Source organism: Melospiza georgiana, chromosome 2 (assembly GCF_028018845.1).
Source record: "Melospiza georgiana isolate bMelGeo1 chromosome 2, bMelGeo1.pri, whole genome shotgun sequence".
NCBI lineage: Eukaryota > Metazoa > Chordata > Aves > Passeriformes > Passerellidae > Melospiza > Melospiza georgiana.
Window position 1 is genome coordinate 65,330,971 of NC_080431.1, and position 26,662 is coordinate 65,357,632.

Sequence of the window (26,662 nt, forward strand, 5' to 3'; positions counted from 1 at the left end):
CAGCTTCTGACTGGGGATCTAATCAATAGCCTTAAAGAAAAAAAAATTTAAAATACCTTGCTGTCTCCAAATACATTTAATCTGGTCTGATTTTGTGATTTACTCCAAGATAACCATGAATCATTTAGTATAGCAAGAGAAATTATTTTTTGAGCCTAAATAATGATACTTTTTCTTCAAATTTTGTATTTTCTTGCTTTTGAAGGAAATGTGTGTTCTGCTTCTACAAATTAAACATAATTATAGTGTTCTCTCTTCATTTTTCTGTAAGTCTCAAGCTGGCAATCATAGAATTAAAAAAGACTTCTAATGAGGGAAATTTCATAGCCTTCATGAGAAAGACAGGAGAGAGGCAGTTCCCTGTTTATGAAGTAGAGGTGTCTGGTTTATAAATGCTATTCTTCTGTTGCTTGGTGATTTTAGGTCAGTTGTCAAAATACAGAGCTACAAAGCTGTATTCACTCTTCTGAGCAGAAATAAAGCAGCTTCTTGGTTTGGTTGGAGCTGCTGAGACAAAATCAAGGATATGACGTGGAATATCCACCCTTGAAGGTGGAGATATGTATCAAAGGTTGGAGAGTGCTTAGAGGGTCTCCAGAAAGGCAGGAGAACTTTGTATTTAATTGCTTGAGTATGTACTGGATACTCATTTTATTCCTGGGCTGCCACAGAACAAGAATCAGGAACCTTGGAGCACTGTCCCATGTAGCTGTGCTTTCCAAAATGCCTTCCACAAAGAGAAGTAGTTGGAGGCTGTAACATAGAACATGTAATTGGCATATGAAATAAAACTTCCATTTACTTAGTGTTGGCTTCTAGATATATAATATATTCAAACTTAAGAAATTAGGATTAATTTGGGGATTTTTTTAAACCAGTGGTTTGTTGGTACAGGCTCACAGCATCCATACCACATGCATAAGCTTCCAGTGTAGCCTGAGATTTAGTCCTCCTTTTTGGTTAGTGGTGGCCATTGTTTGGAGAATACTCCAGTACACACATGGTGGGGGTGATGTCTGACAGACATATTTGGGTTTTGGAGAACCTCATTTCTTCAACTTCAATCACTAAGATTTTTGAAATCTGTGGCAGAAATGTTCCCAGCATTTTTCTTTTTGTTTCTGTGCTGAGCAGAAGTAATAGAACTAAAAACAACCTGCAAAGAAAACGCTTCTTGTCTATTTTTCTTTTTAAGCTGTGGAAGTAACTAACAGTTCTGTATCTCGCGTCTTTTCTCAGGGTGAAATTCACATGTCAGAAGAGGCTATCCAGGACATTCTGGAGCAGACAGAATCAGATCCAGATTTCCAGGCTCTGTTTGACTGCTTTGATTATGGTAGGCTACATTGTACTCACTTGTGCTGTTACTGTAAAGCATCCAGAATGATGCGCTTTCCCAAGCATTGCTTGACAAGGCAAAGGAATTCAGCTGGCCTCTTGCCAGAGAAATGACATTGGTATGCCTTAATACAGAATCAGATTCTTAGATACATTTATACACAGCTATAAAGTTGTGTGTAAGTGCAGCATTTTTCTGTGGCTGATATTCTGGGTTTGTGCTGGCTCAGTGATTATTTTCTTGCTGTTTTTTTAGACACTCCAGCTCTGAAGGATGATAGTTTATACTTGTTTGCTGTTGTAAAATTTTCAGGGGTATCCTCACATGAACCATAAGGAGATCTTTACACTCTGGTTCATTTAAAAGGTAGTGATGACATACATGTAGAAAATTACATATTTAACCATTTTTCATGCTTTATTTTGAAAATAGGAAAGAGCAAGGTAAACAAGAACTTACCTGGTGGTATTTCTGGTCGGAATGGAGTGGAGAACGAAATCCTGGTGGCTGAGGATAGCCTGGAAACATTTGGAAGTTCTTTAGGAACAGAAGAAACTAACAGATGTATGGTTTTGTTTTGGGTTTTTTTCCCCTCTAAGATTTCTCTGTTAACTTTTCATTATGAAAATATTTTCAGACAATTTGTACATTTCGGAATTTTATTTTTTCACTGGTAATATCCATGTGGACTTCTACATTGTGTGAACATACAGATACACCTGTCCTGTTACAAAGTTTCAATCTATTACATTTGACAGTAATCCCATCAGTGTACTTTAAAATTGTACTTGATAAGCTCCTTAGTGCAAGCAGGATGTCAATAAATGGATACTTTGCAGTGTCTATTGGGGAACACATAAAGAGAATATTTTACACCTAACCATATTAATCTTTTATCTCTATTCTGTAATGTATCTGTTAATTAATATACAAAAGGAGTCTTACTCTGGACAAAGGGGATGTTACTTTGTCTCCACCATTCTTAACAATAGTTCATGAGTAGCAGGTATTTAGTGAAAGTATATGAGCAGTAGAGCCAAGAGGTTTTTATCATGAGATGGTTTTTGTGCTTCTGGAAATCTGATGTAGTGACCTGAGATATTTACATGTATGTACTTACTACTAATGTGCAAACTGATTTTCCAGATTATCTAGTTTATGTATGTTTTTTATATATATTCCACTCAACTTGAATGTAAGGATGAGTAACATTATTCCCACTTAGTTTCATAGGAAATAGTTTTCCACTGAACTAGTAGTTATTTCTAAAATGCTCTAAAAGGATCATCTGCTCTAAAAATTATGGAACTGGTTTATTCTGTCTTTTGCAGGTGATAATTCTAGAGAACCACTATCCTGTAAAGGCTTTCAGTTAGGAGAAGTATCATGTGCCTTGAAGACCAACATTAACGATGATGATATGGCTAAGAAAAGTCCATCCAGTGAACAGCTGCATGGAAACTGTAGACCAAGGAAGCAGACTGAAGAACTTACAGCCATTACCCCTGAACATATCAGAGAGCATGAAATTGCTTTTGACTCGGTGTCTGATTTGACTGAACCTAACAAGAGACCAAGTTCTGACAGCAACTGTAACGAGCAGTGTGCAGACACTTACATTACAAAAGAGTCATCTACATTAGTATCTGAAAGTGAGAGTGCTATGGAAATTGAAAAAGGCCCACCAAGTGATATTTCTCAAAGTAGTCCTAATTTAGAATACGTTCATTCTGGTACTCCACAGATTCCTTTGATTTCAGTGGCAGAGGATACTATAGCTGGTGAAAACAAAACTGATTCAGGAAGTAAATGTCCGTTATCACCAGATACATCACTGTCTGAAAAAAGACTTCCTGGAAGCCCTTCTGATGGGGGCCCTGGCCACAGTGCACTGCTGAGAAGAAACAACTCCTCCATTTCTAGCCCACTGGCAGATATAGGAAATGAACAGACTGTAACCAGTGATCCAGATGCCTTGCCTGGTGTTTCAGAGAACTCCAGCCACCCCTCTAACCATCAGGACCAGAGCACACAGGCAGACTGTGCTGCGGGATCTGTGGTGGACATCACAGATCTTGACAAAACAGAGCTGCAGCTTGAAGTTGTTGATACATCTAACAAAACTTACTCAAGCGATCAGCATACACTTGTTAAGCCTTGTAAGAAAGATTTTAACCTCCCTTCAGAACTGCCAAACACAGAGGGAACACAAGGGGAGATGCAAGAACCTTCATCTTCTACAAAAGTAGACACTGATAATTTATATTTCTCATCTGGTAATAATGCATGTACAGACATTTCTGTAGTATCCACTGAAAACAATCTTACTACCTCTGAAATATGCCACTCTCCTCTCCCTGAAACTGCATCCTCAGCAGAGGAGTCAGGTACTGAGGCCAAAAGTATAAGCAGTGTATCTTCTAGTAGTCAACCAATGGATGTTGATCCTTCTAATATAATGTCCCTCAAGATCATCATCAGTGATGATCCCTTCATTGCATCAGACACAGAGTTAAATAATGCTGTTTCCAGCATCACAGGAGAAAATTTGCCTACTATAATATTGTCATCTCCAGCCAAATCCCCAGCCAAAACCCCAGGCCTGCCCAAATGTCTGACTTCGGAAGACACAGAAAAAAATGTGGATTCAGCTCTGGCAGAGCAGAATCTTCTCGTGCTTAGACCTAAGGATCCTGTGGTGACCTCGGTTAACACTCAGAATGAAGACTGCTCTGGCTTTTCAGTTGCAAGTTCAACTCATCTTTCCAACGAAGGGGGATTTATACAGTTGATGCCAGCCACGAGCACAGCTTTTGGGAATTCCAGCAACCTTTACATAGCCACGTGTATGACTGATCCAGCAGCCTTGGGTGCAGCTGTAACACCATCAAATGTGGTTGTATTGCCTGGCAGTTCTATGCCTCTGGCCTCCCAAGCTCCAGCTGTACAGCAGTTGCGGACTCCTCCCAGATCCAGCAATACATTTCCAGCAAACCAGACTGTCTCCCCAAACTTCCCACAGGGTAATCTCATTATTAGAAAAGTACTGAAAATGTGGTGTTTGGTATTTTTGTTTTTCCACTAAGTAAACATTGAAAGTAAAACCATTTTTAAATTGCTCTGTCTGCCACTTGCAAATATCCAGGAGTTACTTTTTTTTTTTAGTATATTAGTTGCTAGTAGAAATGAAATAAAACTACCTCTATGAGAAGTCATTGATCAGGCTGCTTTGAATAAAAAAAAAGCTTCATATTTCAGAAGCTGAACTGATACAATTTTAGCAGCATTAGATGTAGTAAACATACTTTGGTTTACATTGGAAAGGATTCCATTACTTTGGCTAAATAAAACAGGTTTTTATTTTAATAAGATTCCAGTTATAAGTGCAATGCTCTATGTTATAGGTATCCCTATTTTGTGTAGATAACTGGGTAGATGTATCTAGTCCTTCCCAAGTCACTTTCTTGGTTTTGTTTCATATTTCAAAACCTAGTCTGCATTAGAAGTATATTTAAGTAAACATGAAAGTGTAACATTATTTCTTTCCATGATTTAATATCTATACAAGCATTTTTATTACTACAGCAATAAACATCTTGAGTGCTTTTTGAAATGAAAAAACAGCTATAAACCAGCTATAATCACCACATTTAGATTTCTTTCAAAAACTATGAACTTTTTTGCAGTTACCTTTGAATTTCTGTGTGTAGTCATTTAATTGAGGACAGAGACCAGTACATGCAAGGTCTTAGGGTGACAGCCTTTTCTGCCATTTGATTTCTTGATGTAACTCTTACCTTCAATGCTTTTGTCATAGAGAGAGGAACAGTTTCCTTTCACTTTTGAAAATATTCTTCCACTTTTCAGTTAATGTGCCAGGATAGTTTCCATATTTTATAATTTCCATATATCTGGCAGCTAAATATGATATTTAATGTTACTTTTACTGTTTTTTATAAATCACTTTAAATTAAAGTTTAAATGTTAAGATAGGTTTATCATACTTTATTTTGAGCTACCTCTTACAAAGGAAAACAGACTTTAACTAAAGAATGCCTTATAAACTAAAAATAAAACTGGTGCTTACCCTGTTTTCAAGTAGTGATCTATAGCAAAGAACAGTGAAGTTTTTGTAAAAATCCAGAGCTGTTCTTGCCACGGGTTTTGACCACAATAATTTTAAGAAGCTTTTCTTTTTACTGAAGTATTTTCTGTAGTAGTTTCTGTACAATCTTAACACTTTGGTATTTTTTAGGTTCTGCCATTATAATTGCATCTCCAGTGCAGCCAGTTTTGCAAGGAATGGTGGGAATGATACCTCTCTCCGTAGTAGGACAGAATGGAAATACGTTCTCAGCACCTGCCTGCCAGGTAGCACATCACAAATAAAGATTTTCAAGATTAAAGCTGCAGTGATAAGAAGTGCTTTGGTAAATTGTAATAGGATATTTTGATTCTTTCAAGGTTCTTCACATGCCTGTGGCTAATCCAGTGTGCAATGGAAGTGTCCCAAAGCTTCCCATCCCTCCCAAATCACAGAAGATTCCTGGAGCAAGAAACAGGAATACTACAGGTGCCTGCCTTGCATTCTTGAGAGGGGCAGAAGAAAAGCAGAGGGTTCTAAGGACAAGTCAGTTCTAAGTAAAAAAAAGTTTTATAAATATCTCTGCTTCTGTTCCTGGCAGCTGCTGGGCTGTCATGAGAGAGGTCTGTACCTCCAGTTAGTGACTCTTGTTTGGGCAGTTTACAGAGAACTTCCAACATATGACATAATTCCAGTTTTTGTATCAAGCTTATTTCCAAAATGTAATGTTTCAAGACTCTCAGGCAGTTTTAGAAGTTTACTTTTCTTTATGTTTCTGGTTATTTTTCATCTTGTTGGTTTTAAGTAGTTTACTGCTGCCATTGGAACCAAGCCACATAGTAATGAAGATATTAGAAGAGTCAGCAGTTCTAAAATTTTATTAATGAAAAATATTTATTAGAAGTGTTGGATGTTTATATAAAAAATACACTCTACTACCTGTTCTCCTTTTGCCCTTTCAGGCATATGCTTCTGTATATTCTTTTCATTGCGACCTTGCTTCTTTAAATCGTTAATTGTAATAAGACTGGAGTTATGTTCCTTTCTCAGTGTTGAAAAGGGGTATAGAAAAATAATTGAAAATAGAAACATGGAGTTATAAGGAAAACTTGTGCTTTAGCTTATGTGCCTTTTTAAAAATGAGTAGGCTTGCACATAAAAATGAAAATAGAATGAAATTTCAAATTAAGATAAAATCTAGGATTGTATCGTTGCTTGCATTCTGGTTTGCTGATGGATAGCTGAGAGTTCCCTGAGTTAATTTCCTGCTATGTGGAAATCCCCACTGTGCATTTTGAAGTCCAGGGTAGTTTGTTTTGTCTTGGCAGGGCTGTGCGTTATCCAAGTGTAGGCAGCAAGCTTCTTCTTTGTTCTTAGTTGGAGACCTTTGCTGGTCTACTAATTAGTGAAGTTTGAAGTTACAGTATACTGTGGAGTTTGTTGCTGGGCTTTTCTTTATTGGTTCTCTGTCAGGTGAAATGTCATTGCACTTAAACTGTGAAATTATTTACCTATCATTCATTAACACTTCATCTCTTGTTCCAGGAAAACTGGTACCAAGTGTAGCTGAGCCTTTGAGCCATGCAAATCCTCGAACACAGAGGTCAGTAGTGCTAAGTATTGAAACTTGCTTTCTTTTTCTTGTTGTGAATTTTTCTATCCAGTATTGGTGAAGAGAGGAGCTTTTTTTAGTAGTGGCATGAGCAGTACCCCCTTTCTTGCTGCCTGTCTGCTAGGAGTATCCATACAGATGTGTGCTGGGACTGTGCTAGAATTGTCTCGTCAATGTTTCTGTGTTAATTTTGTACAGCTTTGTCTTCATTGTCTCCTGTCTCAATTGTCAAATAAAAATAGTTTGAGCAGAGTCTAAGCTAGGAGAATTGCCTGTTACATTTACTGGGAGATTTAAATGACTAAAACCTTTGTTTCTTCTTTTCACATGAGTGGTACTCATGGTTTTGTAGTGTAGTCTCATTCTCTTTGACCTCCAGTAGAGATCCAGTAGAGTGTATAAGATTGGGTTCTGCATCTGTATTTCAGCTGTATAGATCAGAACTCTGCTTGATCATTTAAAAATGAGAACTGAATGCAAGGTGAGGACAACAGCATGCTAACTTTATGTTGATGAGAATAACTTAATTTCTTGGGGTAGGCACTAGTTTTCTGTTGGGCAAATGAGAGAAGGAAGCAAGGCTGCAGTAGTAACTCTCCTCACCATTAATGGACTTCTGAAAGAAAAGGATTTTGGAATGAGCAAAACAGTGTAGGAGCAGATCAGAAGCTCAATTTAAATATAAGAGGTGAAATGATCTTTTATTGGAAAAATATCACATACTTAAAAAAAACTACCTCTTTAGAGCTCACTTAAAATGTTGGAAAAGTGGAGATAAAACAGGACCATTAAAGTCAACTTATTAAAAAATCCCAACTATACATCAAGTTATACCATATACCTGCATGCAAAAAGTACTGATTTTTAAAAAAAACACAGAAGCAAGATCTTGGATAATACCACTTCAGTAATTCAGCTTTCTGTTATCTTTAATTGATCTCTAGATGTATGTTTTGCATAGCAAAGAGAGCAAAATCTTCCCTGCAAAGAGGTGTATTTTCTTATTTCCACTTTCTATCCTCTGTCTCATCTCAAATTTCATGGAAATACAACAAGCTGCTACCACTCAGACCTTTTCTGCCATTTCAAAGGTACCAAGTTAGCATCCCAAAAACTTGACTTTTCCTCTTAGAAATCATAGAGGGAGGTGTGCAGGGAGATGCAGCATAAGCCAGGCAGAGGGCACAGACAGAACAGCGGCATGAGCTGACAGAGCAGAAGCATTTTTCTTTCCTCAGTGCAGTGGTGGCTTTTTCACATGATGGGGCAGGTTGTCAGGTGGAGACCACACCCCAGGCACTTTGGATGTTGTTGTCCAGATGCCCACCAGAAACTTTTTGTCCTGCTCAGTGTCCCCCCCATGCACAGCAAGTGCATAGGGAAGAGTACAAGGCACACATGTGATTACATTGTCCAATATATTCTGGCAGCCTCTTAGGAATTTCAGCTCCAAGGATCCCAGAGCCATAAGTAGTATTCTGGGAGGGGCTGTCCTGTCATGAATGCACTCAGTTTCTTTTTGAAGTCAAGTAAACTACCAATATCCCAAGGTAAAAAAGTTCCCAGGTTTAGTTACATGCAGTGTTCAGTGTCCTTGTTGTGTTTTGAACCTAATGCCAGTGTTATTTCATGCCCTTAGTTTTCCTACTGGAAGAAAAGCAGCAGATAGTGTCCTTTTTGTGAGCTTCCTTCAGAGCTCTGTTGCATTTTCCCTCTGTGATCTCTCTTCCCAGGCTGAAGAGCCCCAGCCTACCTAATTGTTCAGTGTGCAGACTCTGTTTGATACCTTTTTGCCAAGAAAGCCTTCTCTGAGCTTTCTGCAGTTGTCATTCCTTACTCTTGGTCTTTATAAAAGATAAAATACGTGTATTTTATTGTTGATCAAATACTTGTATTTAGGCTGGAGAGAGCTTTTCAGAGGGATGGGTGGGGACTTCCAGCCAGCTGAAGTTAACTTGCCTAGTAAGAATAAACACATCAGTGAAATGTTTTCGTCTCGTTTTCAGGGCTGGAAATTGCGACAAGCTTACCAGTGCAGAGGCAGGAAGGAAAGTGGAAGAGAACTTAGCTGTTGCACCAGCAGAGAGCACAAGCTCAAATCCCAGACAGAGTGAGAGTCACAGGAGAGTGCTTTGCTTTGATAATGTCCTACCCACTCCAGGAGGAAGCACCCAAATTCAGCCTCCTAAGAGCTCATCCCAGAAAGAAAGAAACGAAAGCCCTTCATTTGCTGTTGACTCTGCGTGCTCCTCTGCTAAGGCACAGGTACCAAAGAGAGACAAAGACAAAACATTGCCCAGAATTCTGTGTAGGCCAGAAGTTGGCAGCAACAGAGGCGCGTCTGCAAAGGAGCCACAGCCCGAGCGGAAGGCGGCAGCTGCAGGGCTTTCGTTAGATCCCTTCCACAAGACGACAGCAAACAAAGAAAATGAGCTACGAAGGGACACTGATGAAAAGCAGAAGAACCAGGACACTGCCAAACTCTCAAACGGCCAACAGAGCGTTGCCTTATGGAATGAGAAGACAGTTGCTTCGGTACAGGAGCTGAACAAAAAGCAGGGGTCGCTGTCAACTGGGGCTGGCAGCTGCAAATCGTCGGTGTCTGTGGCATTGTCCTCGAAGGAGCCCAAGCGAGAAGCTGCGAAAGCTTCCGGCCAAGGCCTGGGCCTGTCCAGCCCCTTTGGCAAGCAGTGTGTGGAGATGCTGCAGGACATCCAGTGGCAGAGCCCCGCCGCCAAGACCGCCGAGAACGGAGAGCTGCCGGTGCCCCGCACGCCCTCAGGGGTCGGGGACAGGCACGCGGAGGACACGACGGACAGCGTGCGCACGCCCACGTGCCGGCGCTTCGCGGAGGAGAGCGGCACGCCGCGCATCATGGTGCCGCCCGCCACGCCCGACCTGCCCGCCTGCAGCCCCGCCAGCGAGACGGGCAGCGAGAACAGCGTCAGCATGGCCGCGCACACCCTCATGATCCTGTCGCGCGCCGCCATCGCCAGGACGAGCACCGCCACCCCCCTCAAGGACAACACCCAGCAGTTCAGGGCTCTCAGGAGCACCGTCAAGAAAAGGAAACCCGAGGACTTGAATGAGGGCGAGAGAAATTCCCGTTCTGCAAATAGAAAAGAGCTTCAGAGCTCTCCAACGCCATGCAAAAAAAAGAAAATCAAGGCAAGTACAAACATCTACTTCTTCCAGTTAAAATTCTAAATATATATAAGGTGCCTTCATGTGTATGGTTTGTAATGGAAGGGTTCAGAGATGCTATTGCAAATCCCTGGCATCCTATTTAGACTTTTTCAGTTTTTCCAACTTTGCCTCTTGAGCGTACTCTGAACTAAGCTTGAAGATTGGTTTAGTCTTCAGATACATACAAGTAACTCCTACTAACTCTCTAAATAGGTATCAATGACAATTACGTTATTTCTCCTAAAACATGAATGAGTTTCTAAATTCCAAGTTTTTAGGTGGAATGTAGGAATTAAGCCAAACTCAAAGTAGGCCTTACTAGAATTCAGGCTGCTCTTGAATCCTTGTTTAGTACCATTGGATTTGAGGATTTAAAGGCAAATAGCCAAGGTGTGAGACACAAAAAGGTGTCCTTGCATGTAAATAACCAAAAAGCAGTATAACTTTATAATTCCCATACTTCTAGCATGCTCCTGCAACACTGAGACTGGAAAATGCTCTATTTCATAGAGGGGGGCACATGGGAAGGGCACATAGCAGTGTCTTGAGTTCTGGGGCAGATTTGTGCAGGGGTGGGTGGGTGGGTGGAGAAAAGAATGCTTGCCGACTCGTCAGTTCCCCTAGATTCGTTGTATTTAACAGTTGTTACTTTCCTCTCCTACAGAAGAAGAAGCTCCCAAATTCTTTTCCAGCAGGAATGGATGTGGACAAGTTCTTGTTGTCTTTGCATTACGATGAATGAATAAAAAGAAGTTGAAGTGAGGCCATCTGAAGCTCAGTGGAGCAGTGCTGAGGTTTTGCATGGGAAGAGAAGCTAACTCTAAAGGGCAAGTTGCACTTTCAGTGCACTGAAGTTTCACTTTATAGCAAGGTCGTGCTGATTCTGAAGCAGGTTGCAAAGTGTAAATATCATTGAGTTGGTATATGTTTATTTTTGAAAAAGCACTTGCATAATTATAGAGCCATTTAAATTGCAAAACTGTAAATTTGTGTAAATGAAATGTAAGAAAGATTGTACATTTCCTGTTAGACCACGTTGTCTGTGTTCTGCTGCTTTCTCTACTTACCCCTCTGAAGCACTCAGCCAGTCTGTGAAAAGGTGGTGTTTGTCACTCACCACTCTAAGATGGGGCAGCTACCTTGGCCACTTCTCATTGTTTTGTTGAATCTGAACGACTTAAATATTCAGCTCTAACTGTGCTCACACTGTCATTTCATCACTGTCAAGCCCATGTTGTAAGGCTTTGAACAAAAGAACAAAAATAACAATAGCTAACCATAAGGCCAGTAAAACCTCAAAAAGCATTTCTCATCTGGTGGAGCTTTTTCCCAGCCAGTCATTCGGAAAAGAACTTTAATTTGTACAGGCCTTCTCTGTTTACAGTATTTGCTGCTGAATGTCATTCAAATGCAAAAGCTGTTTTTAAGCAACATATTTTTTGTGTGGGGTCATCCCTCAGTATGAATACTTCAACTGAAGCAACAGCTAAACAAGAATTACAGTGTGTTCTAATGTAAAAGTCAATTCCCTCACCTTTCATTTGTACTGCTGAGAAATTGTATTATCTAACTCTTAAAATTTTAGCCAGACATGGAAGGATTTGCATCTCATTTTTCTGTTTAACATACAGGTTGTCATAGCTATTACACATAGCTAAACTCTCCAAAAGGGGTGCAGGAGGAGCTCAGCCTACATTTGGCTGAATGAGCACACCTTTCTCCAAAACTACAGAATTTTTTTTACTGGTATTTCTTGTTCTCAAATTGTTGACATCTTTAAAAAAAAAAATTGCAAGTTTTCTTGAAAGAGATCTGTACAGCAACAGGGCAATGTTTCAGATACAATACAAGGATTCCTAAGGAACCAAGATTATGCAGTAGATGTTTATATTAAACCCATCCAGTAACTAAATACTGCATAGCATTTACAGCTTGAATAAATATTTTTGTTTTAATAAAAAGTTGTCTGTCTTGCTTAATGTTTTTAATTTTAATTAAGAGTCCAGGATTAAACACTAGGTTCTAATTGCAATTGTCAGAGGGACTAGGGCAGGCAAGCACCAAAACTGTCTGAAGCAGAAAATGCTTAATAGTGATGGTGACACTTCAAATTAATTTGCTGTTTGAGACCGAAGGTAACTCTTGCCTGGGCCATCCAATACCCACCACAATGTTTCAGCTCAGGCACTCTGCTTCTAATGAAGATGTGAATTATCCATCACTTTCATAAGAAAAAAGTATCTTCATTACCAAGCTGCTGTCATACTGCAAATGACTTTTAGGAGAAAACAGCCGTTTCCAGTAGCAGCTCTCTGGGGGTTACCAAGAGAATTCCTTTTCAAGGGCCTTTAAGAAATAAGTCAGTGACAGAGGGAGCCATAGTTAACATTCTTTATTGTCAGATGTCAAGCCAAAATTAAAATTTGACATTGCTTACTTGTACTGTATAAAAAGTTTAACTGATAAAGCAATAAAGGGCCAGTTGTCTGGATCAGTAATCATTGATGCCTTAGGAAATTTTAAAATAGCAGTTACAGAATTCATCCACTGATTGATAAATAAGATGTAACAGCTACCACTCAATTTTGATCAGAGAGCTTTTAAGGCTGTGTTTCTCATGCTGCTTGGGCTACAGCTTCTGTATCAGTATTGCAGAAGCACCTCCTCCTCCATTGCAGATTCCTGCAAGACCATATTGTCCTGGTTTCAAAGCATGCGCCATGTGAACGACAATTCTTGCCCCAGACATTCTGGATATCAGAAAAACAAAAGAACATAGCTTAGTTTAAAGGAAATTCTTAATTTGACCTACACACAGGGACATTGGCAGAACATAGCACCAACAAAAAAAACTGAAACAATCCTTTTGTCTGCAGTTCTCTGCAGTACAGATTGAGCACTGGAGCTAGAGAGGAAGGTTCTTCAACATGGCATTTTTGTTTGTGTATGTATAGATAAAGTTTCTTTGGGAAAAAGAAATCACCTCCATGCCAGCCTGTATATTACAGAGTACCTCTACATGCAGCAAAGCTCTTTCAAAGAAGGGAACACATCTCCCACAACCAAATCAATAATAAGGATTAAATTCAAACATACTCTTACTTGCTTAAAACTCATTTACCTAGAAGACAATGCCTCTGTGCAGAGCAAACCCAGAGCTTATTTTGCTTACCCTATTGGATGTCCAAGAGAGACAGCTCCTCCATGAATATTTACTTTTTGTGGATCAATGTCCAGCATTTTAATATTGGCCAGCACCACAACACTGAATGCTTCGTTAATTTCCCACATTGCAATTTCTTCTTTTTTCAGGCCTGTCTCTTTCAGAATCTAGAAATAATACAAAATAATTACTACTATGAAAAAATTAGGAAACTAATTAAAGAAATAATAGGTCTATTTTGAAGTCAGTGACTCAGGCTCCCCATAGTGTGATTCACAAATTCACATTTAGGAACCTTTTTGTCAGATGGGAAAAAGCAAAACTGAGGGACTGAACCAGAAACTTGAGTTTTCACCAAAGAAAGAATGGAGAGCAGCCCATTCAAGGATGCATTTCCATCACATAACACTAAGACTGCTGCTACAGAAAATCCATTTAAAATGACCCAGTGCTGCCTCACACCATACACTTCCCTTCAGTTCCTTTTAGAACGAGTCTACCCATGTACAATCATACTTATTTTGCCTTTTGGCCATACAAGCTGCAAAACTTCAAAGGTGTAAACAAAAGTTGCTAAAAGCAATACAGAACAATACTCCCTTCAAAATAGGTGTGAGAAATTTGTTAACTCTGAAGATCTGCAGTCTAGCCTTGGTCCTCTGCAAAACATCTGTTCTCTGAAATTATCATTAAAATTTCACTCCTAATTCAAGAAGACCCACTGAGACAGGATGAACCAACAGTGGAATGCTAGGGAAGCTTTTTTTTTCCAAAACCCACTCAGTTTTATTCTTACCTTGGGAACAGCATATGCAGGTGCAATTGGAAAGTCAATAGGATCAACAGCAGCATCTGCAAAAGCTGAAAAATGAAAAAAAATCAGAAAAAGTCTTTGAAGACCTTGTGTTTTTACCATACATTATTTTCTTTCTTTGCAAGCAGCAAGCACTGCCAAGATAGAGAAATTCTGAATACCACAGTCTATGAAATAGCTGCATCTAAAATGTAGTGCCCTAAGTAAGTCACACAATAACATTTTCAGATTTTTATTATTATATATAGAATATTCTGTTTATGGTCAAAAGTCTGCTGGTGTAACACTTGAAGTTTCAAGGATTGTGCTGGGAAGATGCAGCCATAACAGGACTGCCAGTAACCAGCCAAAGAGGACTCCCAGCCTGAGCGCACACTATGGGAGTATTTTCCAGGACTTTCCTAGAGGTGAGGCAGATCATACCTACTATCCGTGCCAAAGGTTTGACTTTCAGTCTGTTGGCTGCATCTGTGGTCATCAGCACCAAAGCAGCTGCTCCATCATTCAGAGTGCTGGCATTAGCAGCTGTAACTGTTCCTAGAGAAAGAAAAGCATTCCTTAGGCAGAGGTGAAAGTGTTATGCAAAACAGCTCATGTATATCCTGTGAAGGATTGTGTCTCCCTGAGTTCACTGACCATGAAGTCTCAATCATTTGGTGAAACCTGTTGCACTGAGTTAACTAAAAATTAGTTGATTTTTGATACCTGTTTGATGAAACAACTGCAGCCACAGGTACTTGTATCCTTATCCCATGCTAGCTTAGATCACACCTTCCATGGCAGCTGCACTGCTGGCATTGTCACAGAATTCCAGCTCAGGAGGGGTTGTGAATGAGGCAGTTTTAGCCAGGAAAGTTTATCAATTACAGATTCAGGAAGCAATGGCAACTCTGTAAAGCCACAGCTGCACAGCAACAGGAGTTTACACCTGGCAGAGACCAAAGCCCACTGAAACTGAAACCCACCTGTCACTCTTTTTAAGGTGAATGTCCCAAACAGAGGTGTTCACTGGTTTAAGGCTCTTGGACCATCTTTTAATCCAAGCCAGTTCATGCTGTTGTGCAGCACATTTCTTCACCTCAGCAGGCATTTAAAAATAAAAGGGCTGTTGTTGAGCATTCAGGCTCTTGTGAACAGTACTCTCCACCCTGACAAAGCATCCCTGCACTTGTCACAAAATTAAGCAGTTCTGTTAACAATATTTACCATTTTCTTTTTGGAAAACAGCTTTCAGCTTTGGAACTTTACTGAAATCAACACGTTTGTATTCTTCATCTTCTTTCACTTCTGTATCTGGCTTCCCTGAAATTCAGATTTGGTTTAGTATTCTGTAGAACAGTTGACTAAATACTGCCTTATATAAATAACTTATTTCAGTAAAAAAGTGCAAATGCATGTAAAAATGTACATTAAGAAATGTGCTTACATGAACTGAAAAAAAAAAAGTTATTCCTTAATCAAATTCATTTGCAGAAAATCCATTTATACTTCCCAGTGGCTGAACAAAAAGGACAAAGAGCCTATCTTTAATGTAAATTAAAACAAATAGATACAAATAGATGTCCTTAAGCCATAACTAAATTCAATAGCTAACCTTCACTTAGACCAAAAAAGAAAAAGATACTGTATGCAACACTGAAAAAAACCTGAAAAACAAAAACCAGATGACAGGTCACTGCTGTTGACCAGAAAGTCCGCCTAACAGAAAATTCTTGGGTGATCAAAATGAATGTTCCTGAGATTCACATGTTTAAACAATCTAATTTGCACTGAACACAGACAAATTACAGCTTTCTATAAGAAACAAAATTCATCTCATCACACCTTTCCACAATACCTTTTTTTGAAATAGTGACAGGAACTATTTCATTTTTCAGTACTCCTGAGTCCCAGGCTGTTTTGCTCTTGGTGTAAGAGCCTATGGCATAAGTGTCTTGCTCCTCTCTGGAAATAGTGAACTTCTTGGCAGTGTTCTCAGCACAGTTGCCCTTGGAGGAAAACAGGCCTGTTAGGTTTGGTGTTCCTGAAGATGCAAAGCTCAACTACAACTGAAAAAACCCCAACCAGCAGATTTCCAGAACTGAATGTGACTAATACTTGGGGTCCATTTCCGATTTACAGTCATGAACAAATAGCAACTTCTGGTTTTCAAATATAATTGTCAGATTTAGCAAATGTCTTCTGGATCCAGATTAACAAAAGCCATAAACGAACTTTCCTTATAAAGCTTTTTTTTTTTTTTCAGTTAAACTGCATGCAAAAGTAAGTTCAAAGTGCTTAGGGCTGACATCTTCAGAGACTGAAGATCATTTTTCACCCACAGTACCACATGTTCACATCATTTTCCTAGTGTTTTCACTGCATTATTATTACCCAGTCTATTCCAAAGATTACAAAAACAGGACAACACACAGGGCCTTCAGACTCTAAAAACTGCAGAAATAAAAGTATGTATCCCTTTTTTCTAATAACTGTAATGAAATAAGTAGAACGAAACAACCAAATCATTTTTATATGGGCAAATCATGATTGCAATTATATACTCACAATTCATTACCATCACTGTCTAAATACCCAGTGATAATTTAAAAAAAAAAAACATTCAGTCAACTGGAAGGATTTGCCCTTGAAAGGTTTTGTTCCACCTCTCATTCCATTGGAAGACTCAATGAATCAACACAAAACCCTTTAGTATTGTGTCCCTCCAGTTATTCAAGTAAGCAAGTTCACTTCTATGCAATGAATGAAATTGAAGTCTTCAAACCTCAAAGCACCAGCAACTTAGGCTATTGCCAAAACACAGACAAGAGTAATTCCCAAAGCCATCCTATGGACTTTCTTGTATTTTCTCACACAGACTGTCAAGGCTTTCTAAACAACCTACATCTGCTATAAGATAGACAAAAGGTTCCAACATACTGTCCCAATCTATTAAATCTTGGTGTATTATAACCAACTGCTAGAATTTTTCCTCATATGAGGGAACTATCAAAGCCACCCTTTAGATTCCTATAAAATCCTCACATTCAAAATCCATTTTAGCTGAAATGTGGGAACGAGTTTCAACATTCACACATAGCCTAAGCACTAGAGAACAAAAAGAATAAATCATGCACAAGTGAGGTCTGTACCAGATCTATGGATCAAAGTAAATATTCTTCATGACACATTTTCCTGTATCCCAGAAAGAACACCAACTGATCAATCAATAATGCCCTACAGCTGTGAATTACCACTGGGTAAAAGTCAGAAATATTCATAAGCTGAAAGCAGCCATTCCCTTTTTAAACTTTTCTTCCCTGGTGATTGTTCTTGACTGCCTTTGCATCAGTTGTTTTCCAAACCCATCCAAAGTTTGCCCTTGTTTGTCCAATTTAAGTTACCCTGCTGATGAGTAAGCACACCAGCCGACTCAAACCTTCCCACAGGAGATATGAGATATGTACTCTGGGGGAGGGAAAAACATGAGCTGCTGGATCCCTCAGAGCAGATATCCTCACAGACACCAAGCAACCTGATGGCTCCCTCCCTCAGATGGAGCAACAGCAACCCATCAGTAGCAGAATTAATTTTTCTCTTAATCCTTGCTTTAGGCTATTCAGACTGCAGAAACAGGTAATTACAAACTACTCTGCTATTCTGGGCTGGCACTGCAGGAAACCTGGAAATGGAAGACTTTTTTCCTCCTCATTTCCAGGCTTGCTAGAGGAAGCAGTTTCATAACAATTGTAAGCAAGCTTTTCAGATCTGCATCAGGTCTATCTATGGTTGATACATGAGCACTGTGCAGGAATATTTACCATATGGATATGGTTGTAAGCATCTGTCAGCCCATCTTTTACTATCAGGTCTTCCAGCTTTAGTCCTCCATAAGGTGTTGCCCCTCTGCTCATCGTGTAGGGAACATTGGACATGCTCTCCATTCCACCAGCAACCATGACATCCTGCCCAGAGGAAACAAGATGAAATTAATAATCATGCAGTGTGTTCTCCATGACTTCTTGCAGGAACAGCATTAGTAAAAGCTTAAGCATGGGCACTTTATACTTCTCAGAAGTCTTAGAGAAGGAGATAAAAAGAACACCCTTCATGCATTTAAAAAGCAAACAGGAACAACTGAAGATAGGTAATCCAACCTGGCAGAAACATGACATGAAGTAATAAAGAAAAAAAAAAAAGAAGGCTGGAGACAAAACTATTGAAAAGACAGATATATTGGAAAGGCAGTGGAGGATATGGAAGCAGCAGCAGACTAGAGGAACAAGAATCCCTGGCATTTAAATTCCATGAAGTGAAAGACCTGGAGAGAGAGCCAATACAATTGTTTCTATAATGGTGTACACTGACTCAAGCCACTGGGAACCATCACTGTCATACCACAGATACCTCACAGCCCACAGCCAGGAAAAACAAACCAATACCAACCCCCCCATAATTAATAGCTCTAGAGACTAATAACTGGCTGAGTCTCTGATTTTGCTGAGACTGGCAGCACAGTTTGTATGATTAATTCAGCTGAAAATTCCACTTCTATTCAGAGCTCATGGCCTACATCTGTCAAACCAACCAAAGGCACAACCACTCTCATGAAGTCATTGGATATAAATGACTACATCCAAATGTAGCTGTTTACAAAGACATGCTGGGCCTGGTTCAAAGTCTGGTGACAAGATTTCCATCAACTTCAGCAGGCCCCTGACAAAGTGCTGTTTTCTGCAGGGCAAGGCCAAAGCAATAAAGCAGTTGCTTAACTCCAGTTACACTGTGATTTCCACAGAAGGCACATCAAAATTTAAACACTTTTGTTTTAAACACACACAGAAAAGTATTCTTCGCTTATGAGCCACTTACTTTTAAAGCCAAAAAAATATATAATTGAACTGATCATATTTTCACTTCAGAGAACCAAAGATGCTGCCAAAATGCTTTGGGTGTGGAATTAAAAACAAAACTGAATGTCTTTCTTCACATTCACACTTCTCCCACATTCTTTGCTGCACAGCATTTAATGGCTTACTGAAAATGATGTATTCTCCTATCCTCCCATCAAGTGACAGAACTTTTTTTCCCATTGTACAGAAAATCTTGTAAGAAAGTTGACAGAGATGAGCAATTCTCCTTCATCAAACTCTGTAATGAAAAAGCTTATTCACCAACAATAAATTCTGCTTCTTCTAAAACAATAAATAAGCCTGGAAGATCTTTAGTGTACTTGGAAACAACATTGCTTGAATATGTGTATTTAATTCATTTAAATGTTAACACTGTCTGAAAGTCAACTCACCAAAAACTAAGTACATAAAAATTTCTTCACCTTTTGAAAACTGAAAGCTTGAAAATTCCCTTAATTATATTCTGGGGGCTGGGCTGGTAGGTGGGGTGGGGGTAGAGAGATGAGATAAATACCCCAAACAATCCACGTTGTTTCTTCAGCTCTAAAAATACATCTGAATTTTCTAACTATAGTATTTACTTTCTTTTCTGTTTTGAACTCAAACATACTAAAACAACTATAAAATTAGGGTTGCATAAACAAAACAAAACAAGCCCTTGCTAATTAGCTTTATTATCCCAAGCCAAAACACAATCCCTAATCAAAGAGCACAGCTATTGGTAGGACAGGATATACAACATTAACAGTGTGGTTTTTTCCACAGAACAGCACAAAATCCACATACCTGACTCCCACACATCAGGCTTTGTGCTGCCATCATGATTGATTTCATTCCTGAAGCACAGACTTTATTGACAGTTGTGGTAGGAGTGGCGATTGGCAGACCTGAGTCAGAGAAGTTTGTACAGCTGTTATTTGGAGGGTAGACTTCAGTATTTTATTGGTGTTTCAGCAATATTTCATATGGCACTGGTTTTTATCTAAGCCCAGGATGTCCAGCTTGCACTGTTTAGCCTGCCAAGGCAATTTATCTACACTTATTCATAGTTCTTGGAAACCCCTGTTGTTTCTCCCCTTCCAACAAGTGACTTGTGATCAGGGGAAAGGCAAGGAAATGGAAGATCAAGGAAGGGACTCCAGAAGTGCTCCTGTTCCCAAAACCCTGATCTCTGCCTCTAAGCAGCACCCAAGGCTGAAAAAGCATAAATAAGCAGCAGAATTTAGCAACTGGCAACAAGACAGACCCCAGGCCAGGCTGGGCAGGGCTCTGAGCACCCTGGTCTAATGGAAGGAGTCCTTGCCCACAGTAGGGGGGCTGGAATGAGATCTTTAAGGTCCCCTCCAACTCAAGACACTGCGTATTTCTGTGAATGAAAAGAGCCATATTTATCACTTTGCCTAACATGGAAGTAGTTTCTTTTCCTTCAAAAATGTACAACAGATCCAAGAAAGTACATAGTTCCTCCCTGACCTACAGTCTTACCTAGAAACAAGCTAAGGTATGGAATCCCACCCCTACAGAAGAAGGGAGAAGAACATAACTTCTGCACCCCAATAACTTTCATGTTATAGCTAACATACAGTGAATCCTTCCAGTGTCAGCTCCAGACTCCACAGGAAGATGAGTTGTACATAGTCATGAGCTGAAAGAAACTCACTGACTCTTTATCCAGTAAGAATTAAGAATAATGATACACTGAAAACACACTGTTTTGTGAAAGATTCAGAGCAGCCATCACTAATGTAAAGTACTGTGGAATTACCAGCCTGGTCTCCAGTACTGCAAACACTTTAGGCAATAACATCCCACTTGCATGAGTGCAATGTGCACCCTTCACCCATCACAGGGCAAAAAGCATCCATGGACTGTCCTGACAAAGGGCTGCCCACCACTCTGCTTTAACTCACAGCCCAGTAGATCCCAGCTACACAAAGACAGAAAACCTTCAACCCAGTGCAAAGAGAAGGATTACCTGCACCCAAAACTGCTTGTCTGGCTGGAGCTTGTCCTTGTCCAGCCTGCAGGACATTGCCCATATAAGCCTCTTTCACTTCTTCTGCAGGGATTCCTACAAAACAAAATTGTTTTGATTCAGGATCCTTTTGACAAAAGTTCCCATTGAAGTTTTCTATCAAAGACTAATAAAACTTGCCACATCCAACACATATGCTAACAGAACCCAGGCCTCAGTGGGTGTATTCCAGATTTCTACCCTCATATTCATGGAGCATGGTGAACTGGTGATCCCCCCAGAAGATAATTCCTCGGTCACCCTGCAGGACAAGCTGCAGTTATTTCATTGAAGTCAACATTTCCAAGTCTTACGAATCACCTGAGAAGCTCAATTTCCATGGATAGTTAAATGTCCAAAACTTTTTTTGTGCTAGAATTATGTCTAAAGACAATTTTGTTTGTTTAGCAAGGGCAAGTCAAGGCCACAGCAAGCTGCCACCACAGAGGTCTGCTCTCTTGCTGCATCTCTTGTAACAGCCCTGGTGTCCAAGTTCTTGTAGTATAAACCCTCCTCTTCCCTAAAAAACCTTTTTTGCTAGACTGAATCCATCAAAAGGCTGACAAGGCTGTCCTTCAGGTACATGCACCCACATAAAAACCAGGTAGGGAAAGGAAAGGCCACTGGTCTCAGCAGCAAGCAGCCTTTGCATCAGCTTACACATGTCATGAAAACCCATCCCAACAAACCAAATACCACGTTCAATCACATTTGGAATAGCACACATACCCCTAGGCTACATTCTGCTCCTAGGAGCAGCCCTTAATTCAGATTGAATAAAAGTCTGACAGTCAACTTTACTTAAATGGCTTTTGTGGATAGACTTAAAAATGCCACAGGAGCAAAAAAATCCAGGATGCTGCACGTTTTTTACATTACCAAGCCATTGAAAAGACACCAAGCTACTTAAGGTTTTCTTTGTCACAGGAAAAAAAATGTGTATGCATACCTGCTCTGGCAATTGCTCCCTTAATTGCAATGGAACCAAGTTTATTGGCTGGCAGTGAGGAAAGAGACCCTTGGAAAGATCCAATAGGTGTCCTTACAGCACTTGCTATCACCACCTCCTAAGTGCAGAAGAACAGAGTAAAAGTCACAATTTCTCTCACAATTGCACACATATAGCAGTATTTTTAAAATATATCTACTTGTTATTATTTCACTGAGGCCACAGCCTCTCTTTCACCCTGCAAGTGTTTCAGAGCACTAAAATCTGTATTAATGTGTGCAGCATGGAGAGTAAACATAAGGAGATTGGTGTGCAGCTGCAGCGCTACAACCTTGGGATCATGGAGCTGTGTGAGATGGCTCACATGGCTGCAGTGCTGCCTTGAGGGATAAGGGCTCTCCAGGAAGGACAGGTCAAGAAGACAAGGCAAGGGGGCAGAGGAGAGGCCTTGCACGTTATGGGACAGAACAGGTGGAGTGCATGGAGCTCAGCCTTGGCATTGAGGATGTTTGCAAGAATCCTGAACATTCTGGAGCAAAGGGGGAACAAAGAAAGCTGGCTGATGTTCAAAGAGGACCCCTCCAAGCTCCAGAGCAATCCATTCCAATGAGCAGTAAGTTGGGTAAAAATGCCAGGATGGATACCAAAACTCACACAAAAATGAATCATACAAGAGATGGAAACAGGGACTGAGAATCTGGCACACAGTCTGAGCATGCAGTGATGAGGTCATAAAGCCAAGAATTAAATCTGGGAAGGAATGTCAAAAGCAAAGGAAGGGCTTCCATGAGCACCTAAGAAGCAAGGAAAATATGGGGCTCCTTGGTGACAAAGGACAAGGCTGAAATACGGAATGCTGAATGCCTGATTTGCCTCAGTCTTCAGTGCTAAGAGCAGCCTTCAGGAATCCCAGGCTCCAGAGACTGGGGGAAGGATGGAGCAAGGAAGATGCACCCTTGGTGAAAGAGGAACAAGTCAGGGCAAACTGGACATACATAAATCCATGGGTCCTGACCAGATGCCCCTATGAGTTCTGTGGGAGCTGGCAGGTGACTTTTTAAGGTCGCTTTCAATAATGCTGAGATAGTCACAACAATTGTGTGTGGTGCCCAAGGACTGGAGGAAAGCCAAGCATTACTCCAATCCTCAAGAAGGGTAAGAAAGAGGACCCAGGGAACTACAGGTCAGTGAGAGCCATCTTAACCCCTGGAAAGGGATGAAACAACTAATCCTAAAAAAACATTTACACTAACAAGAAAATCATCAGGAGTCATCAGCAGGGATTCACCAAGGGGAAGCCATGCTCAGACAAACTGCCAGGCTTCTACAATGAAGTGACTGGTCTGGTAGAGGAGGGGAGAGCAGACATGGCCCACCTGGACTACAGTGAGGCTTTCACCTTTGTCTCCCATAAAATCCTCATACAGAAGCTAATGAACTGTGGGCTAGACAAGCAGATGGTGAGGGGGATAGAAAAGGGCTGAATGGCCAGGCTGGGGTGGTGATAGAGGTACAAAGTCTGGTTGGAGGCCAGTTAGCAGGGATCAGTACTGGTCCAGCCCTGTGTCACATCCTCATTAGTGAACTGGATGATGGTGCAGTGCGCCCTCAGCAGGTTTGCTGGTGACACCAAAGGAGGAGTGGCTGAAGTGCCACAGAGAACTTCAACTGCAGCACCTCACCATGGAGGTGAGTATATTAATACTGCAAGGAAGGGTGCAAAGAAGGTAGAGCCAAAATCTTTTCAGTGGCACAAAGGAGTTCCCACTGAACATCAGGAAACATTTCTCCGCTGGGGGTGTGGCTGAACTCTGGCACAGGTTACCCAGAGTGGTTGTGAAGTCTCCACCCCTGGATAAATTCAAAAGCCCAGGAGCCAGCAGAACGTGCAAGCAGCAGTTTATGACATCCAGCCCTATGCTAGTAGTAAATTTACTCTTATTTTAACTCTTAGCTTTAGTGCTACATCCACGTGTGCACCTGATAACCCTGTGAGAGCAGCATGAGAAGCTGGCACCAAAAAGATGCACATGCCAGACTTCTGGCTGCCCCTGACAGCTGTCAATAAGCAGCAATGACTGCTTCCAGCTGTTGAGGTTTCAGTCAAAGTTAATCACAAAGCTTTACAGGGCCTGGTCATGAGGGTTTTTCCATTTACACAGACAGGCAAAGAAAGAAAACACTAGGAAAAAAATAAAGACAAACAATACTTGTTTAAAACTATGAAGGGCTGTCTATTACTGTAATCTCTTCATCATCAGTGACAGTAACACACTTGTCCTCACCTTTCACATTGTAATAGCAAGTTGCAGGAAACACAAATAATTTCAAAGGGATCAGTTGATATCAGCTGTATTTTCCCATTCTGGCTTGACAGTTACACGAAGCTTACGTCAGCTGACACACTTCTAATTTTGTCCCACACTTAGCCAACCAAAATAAACTGCAATCTGACTTATTTCAGGTTTTGCAGTAAAATGTGGCTTGGGCACAAGTGACACTGTCTTTAACCCAGTTTTTTTGTGATGATTTTCTTAAAAATGTCAGTGATTAGCAAACAGATCTAAACTAGTAGTTGACTAGTCAGAGAGTGCTTTATACTTACATTTAAAGTACGCTGTGATGCATAGCCACGGCTTGTGTACTTCAGAGCCTGAAAACAAGAAAGGCCTCAGAATCTCACATCAAGAAAGCCAGTGCCATACTGTTTCATTCTGTAATGTACCCATGTTCATAGAAGTGATAATTTCAAAAATTAGTATCTAAGAAACACTGGAAAAATATGAAAAAAAATCATAACATGCCTTTGCAAAGAAGTGTAGTCTAGTACAGTCTCACCATAACATCTGTGATAAAATGTTTTCTGAAAAATAAACAAATACTCCTTCAAAAACAACACCAAATTCATTTTGTCCAAGTCTGTTATGTACACCTACAGCATATATCTAAGCCAGGGGTGAGTGCTGTTATCTTGAAAAAGTTTACTAGTCCCTCTGTCTGCTTCCCCGGACTTTGTTCATTCATTCCTACCACTAACTCCACTGCTTCTAAATAGTGGCAGTTTGCATCTACAACTCCCACTCCCTTGGTGTTTTATAAACAAAAATGAAGATATCATATTCAAAACACCACACCAAGATAGGATAATAAAACAAAACCAAGAAAAAGGGATTATCTGAGCAGTTTAATTCACCAGCCAGTAGCTCCATCTAATTAAGCAGTGCAAATATACAACATTATATCTGTAGGCATTATTTCATATTAACAGAATGATCCTTCCATTAGTGGCTTAAACCACTTTCTTTAGCCATTTCCTGAGACAACATTTCAGCACACTGGAAACTTCTGGCCTTCTATCTGTAATTACTGAATTACAGCTAAATAAATACTAATTAAAAACAACTGTTTAAGGACACCAAAAGAACACCAAATTTTTATAAATTACACAATGCCTTCTGGTTGTGTCTCAACACAAAAATTTAGCCTGTTTCTCCTCTTCATTTACCAGCCTTCAACTAACAAAAAGATGGAGTTTTTTACTGTTCTGAATTAGTTGTTTGATTTTTGTTTTGTTCGGGGATTTTTGTCCCGGTTTTGTCCTGGTTTTGTCCCCAGCTCAAGTTATAATAGCCAGCTGGAAGTTTAATTTAAAACTTCTCCCTGAAAAAGAATTATGTCCCTTAGAGGGCTTTAACAGCAGTGATTCCATGGGGTAGAGCCAAAAAAACAAAGCCTAGTAAAATAAATACCTATACGACCATAAATACTCTTACTGCACAAGGCCTGAAATTTAAACTGGACTAACCAGACAATTGTTTACCAAGTGCAGCTGGCATTTGCTAGGAGTGTTCACGCTCTGTCGTGAAGGAAGGAAGGAAGGAAGGAAGGAAGGAAGGAAGGAAGGACCCACTTCCACAGCTGGTAAAATGGCACCTCCAGCTTGGCATATGGCAATTCGGATGCGATCCACCTGCCCTCCTTTCTCCCAGCACAGCTCCCACCGCCGTGCCGGTGCCAGCACCTGCCCCCACAGCGCCAGCAGCGCCGCCAGCCACACCGGCTTTGGGGCAGCAGCATCCCACTGCCCGGCTGAGAAACAACAGCCGCAGGTGGAAATTTATATCTGCACACTGCTTAATTAGAGGAACCCAAGCCGAGTGCAGGCCCGGCCCGGCCGGGACACCGCCATGGCTGTAGCGGTACCGGGCAAGGCTCGGCACCCGCGGCGCTGACAGCGGAAAAAGCCGCGCTCAGGATCGCGGATAAAGGTCCCGCCGGGCTCAGTGCGGGGCCCGGCGCTGCGGGGCGGGAGAGGCCGCCCTTCACCCCCGCCCGGCCCGGGGCCCGCTCCCTCCGCTCGGCCGCCTCCCGGCCCGGGGGTTCCCGCACGGGTGAGGGGAGGGGGCGCAGCCGCCCCGCCGCAGGGCAGTGTGACCTTGGCCGAGCCTTTCCGGGCCCGGCGGCGGGCCTGGGGCTGCGTAGGGAGGGAGAACGTAAAGCCGGGCCCGGGATCGCCTCACCCGCAGCAGCCCCGCTGCCGGCCGCCGCCCGCACAGCATCGCCCCCGCTGCCGCCGCCATGTTCCCGCCGGCGCCCCCGTCACCTTCAC

General features: G+C 41.0%; 2 protein-coding genes across 4 annotated transcripts in view; one reads left to right on the forward strand and one right to left on the reverse strand.

Annotated features, from left to right (window-relative positions):
• The window catches only part of LOC131095358 (protein NPAT), a 23,841-nt gene extending 10,930 nt beyond the window's left edge, over nt 1–12,911 (forward strand). For 2 of the 3 annotated variants that reach the window (XM_058043053.1, XM_058043062.1), the window contains exons 11-18: nt 1,240–1,336; nt 1,772–1,903; nt 2,671–4,362; nt 5,595–5,710; nt 5,804–5,912; nt 6,969–7,026; nt 9,042–10,207; nt 10,889–12,911. In XM_058043053.1, coding sequence (XP_057899036.1) covers nt 1,240–1,336; nt 1,772–1,903; nt 2,671–4,362; nt 5,595–5,710; nt 5,804–5,912; nt 6,969–7,026; nt 9,042–10,207; nt 10,889–10,959 — 3,441 coding nt within the window. In that variant the 3' untranslated portion in view covers nt 10,960–12,911. Of the gene's footprint in view, nt 1–1,239; nt 1,337–1,771; nt 1,904–2,670; nt 4,363–5,594; nt 5,711–5,803; nt 5,913–6,968; nt 7,027–9,041; nt 10,208–10,885 lie in introns of all 3 variants that reach the window. The other variant, XM_058043068.1, reaches the window with a different exon arrangement.
• ACAT1 (acetyl-CoA acetyltransferase 1) lies at nt 12,599–26,662 on the reverse strand. The gene is made up of 12 exons (XM_058043076.1): nt 26,574–26,662; nt 24,659–24,706; nt 22,054–22,171; nt 21,066–21,161; nt 19,877–19,977; nt 17,999–18,142; nt 16,036–16,186; nt 15,405–15,500; nt 14,622–14,735; nt 14,181–14,245; nt 13,394–13,551; nt 12,599–12,971 (listed from the first exon to the last, which is right to left on the reverse strand). The coding sequence occupies exons 1-12, from the start codon at nt 26,631–26,633 to the stop codon at nt 12,851–12,853; spliced, it is 1,272 nt and encodes a 423-aa protein (XP_057899059.1). The 5' UTR covers nt 26,634–26,662; the 3' UTR covers nt 12,599–12,850.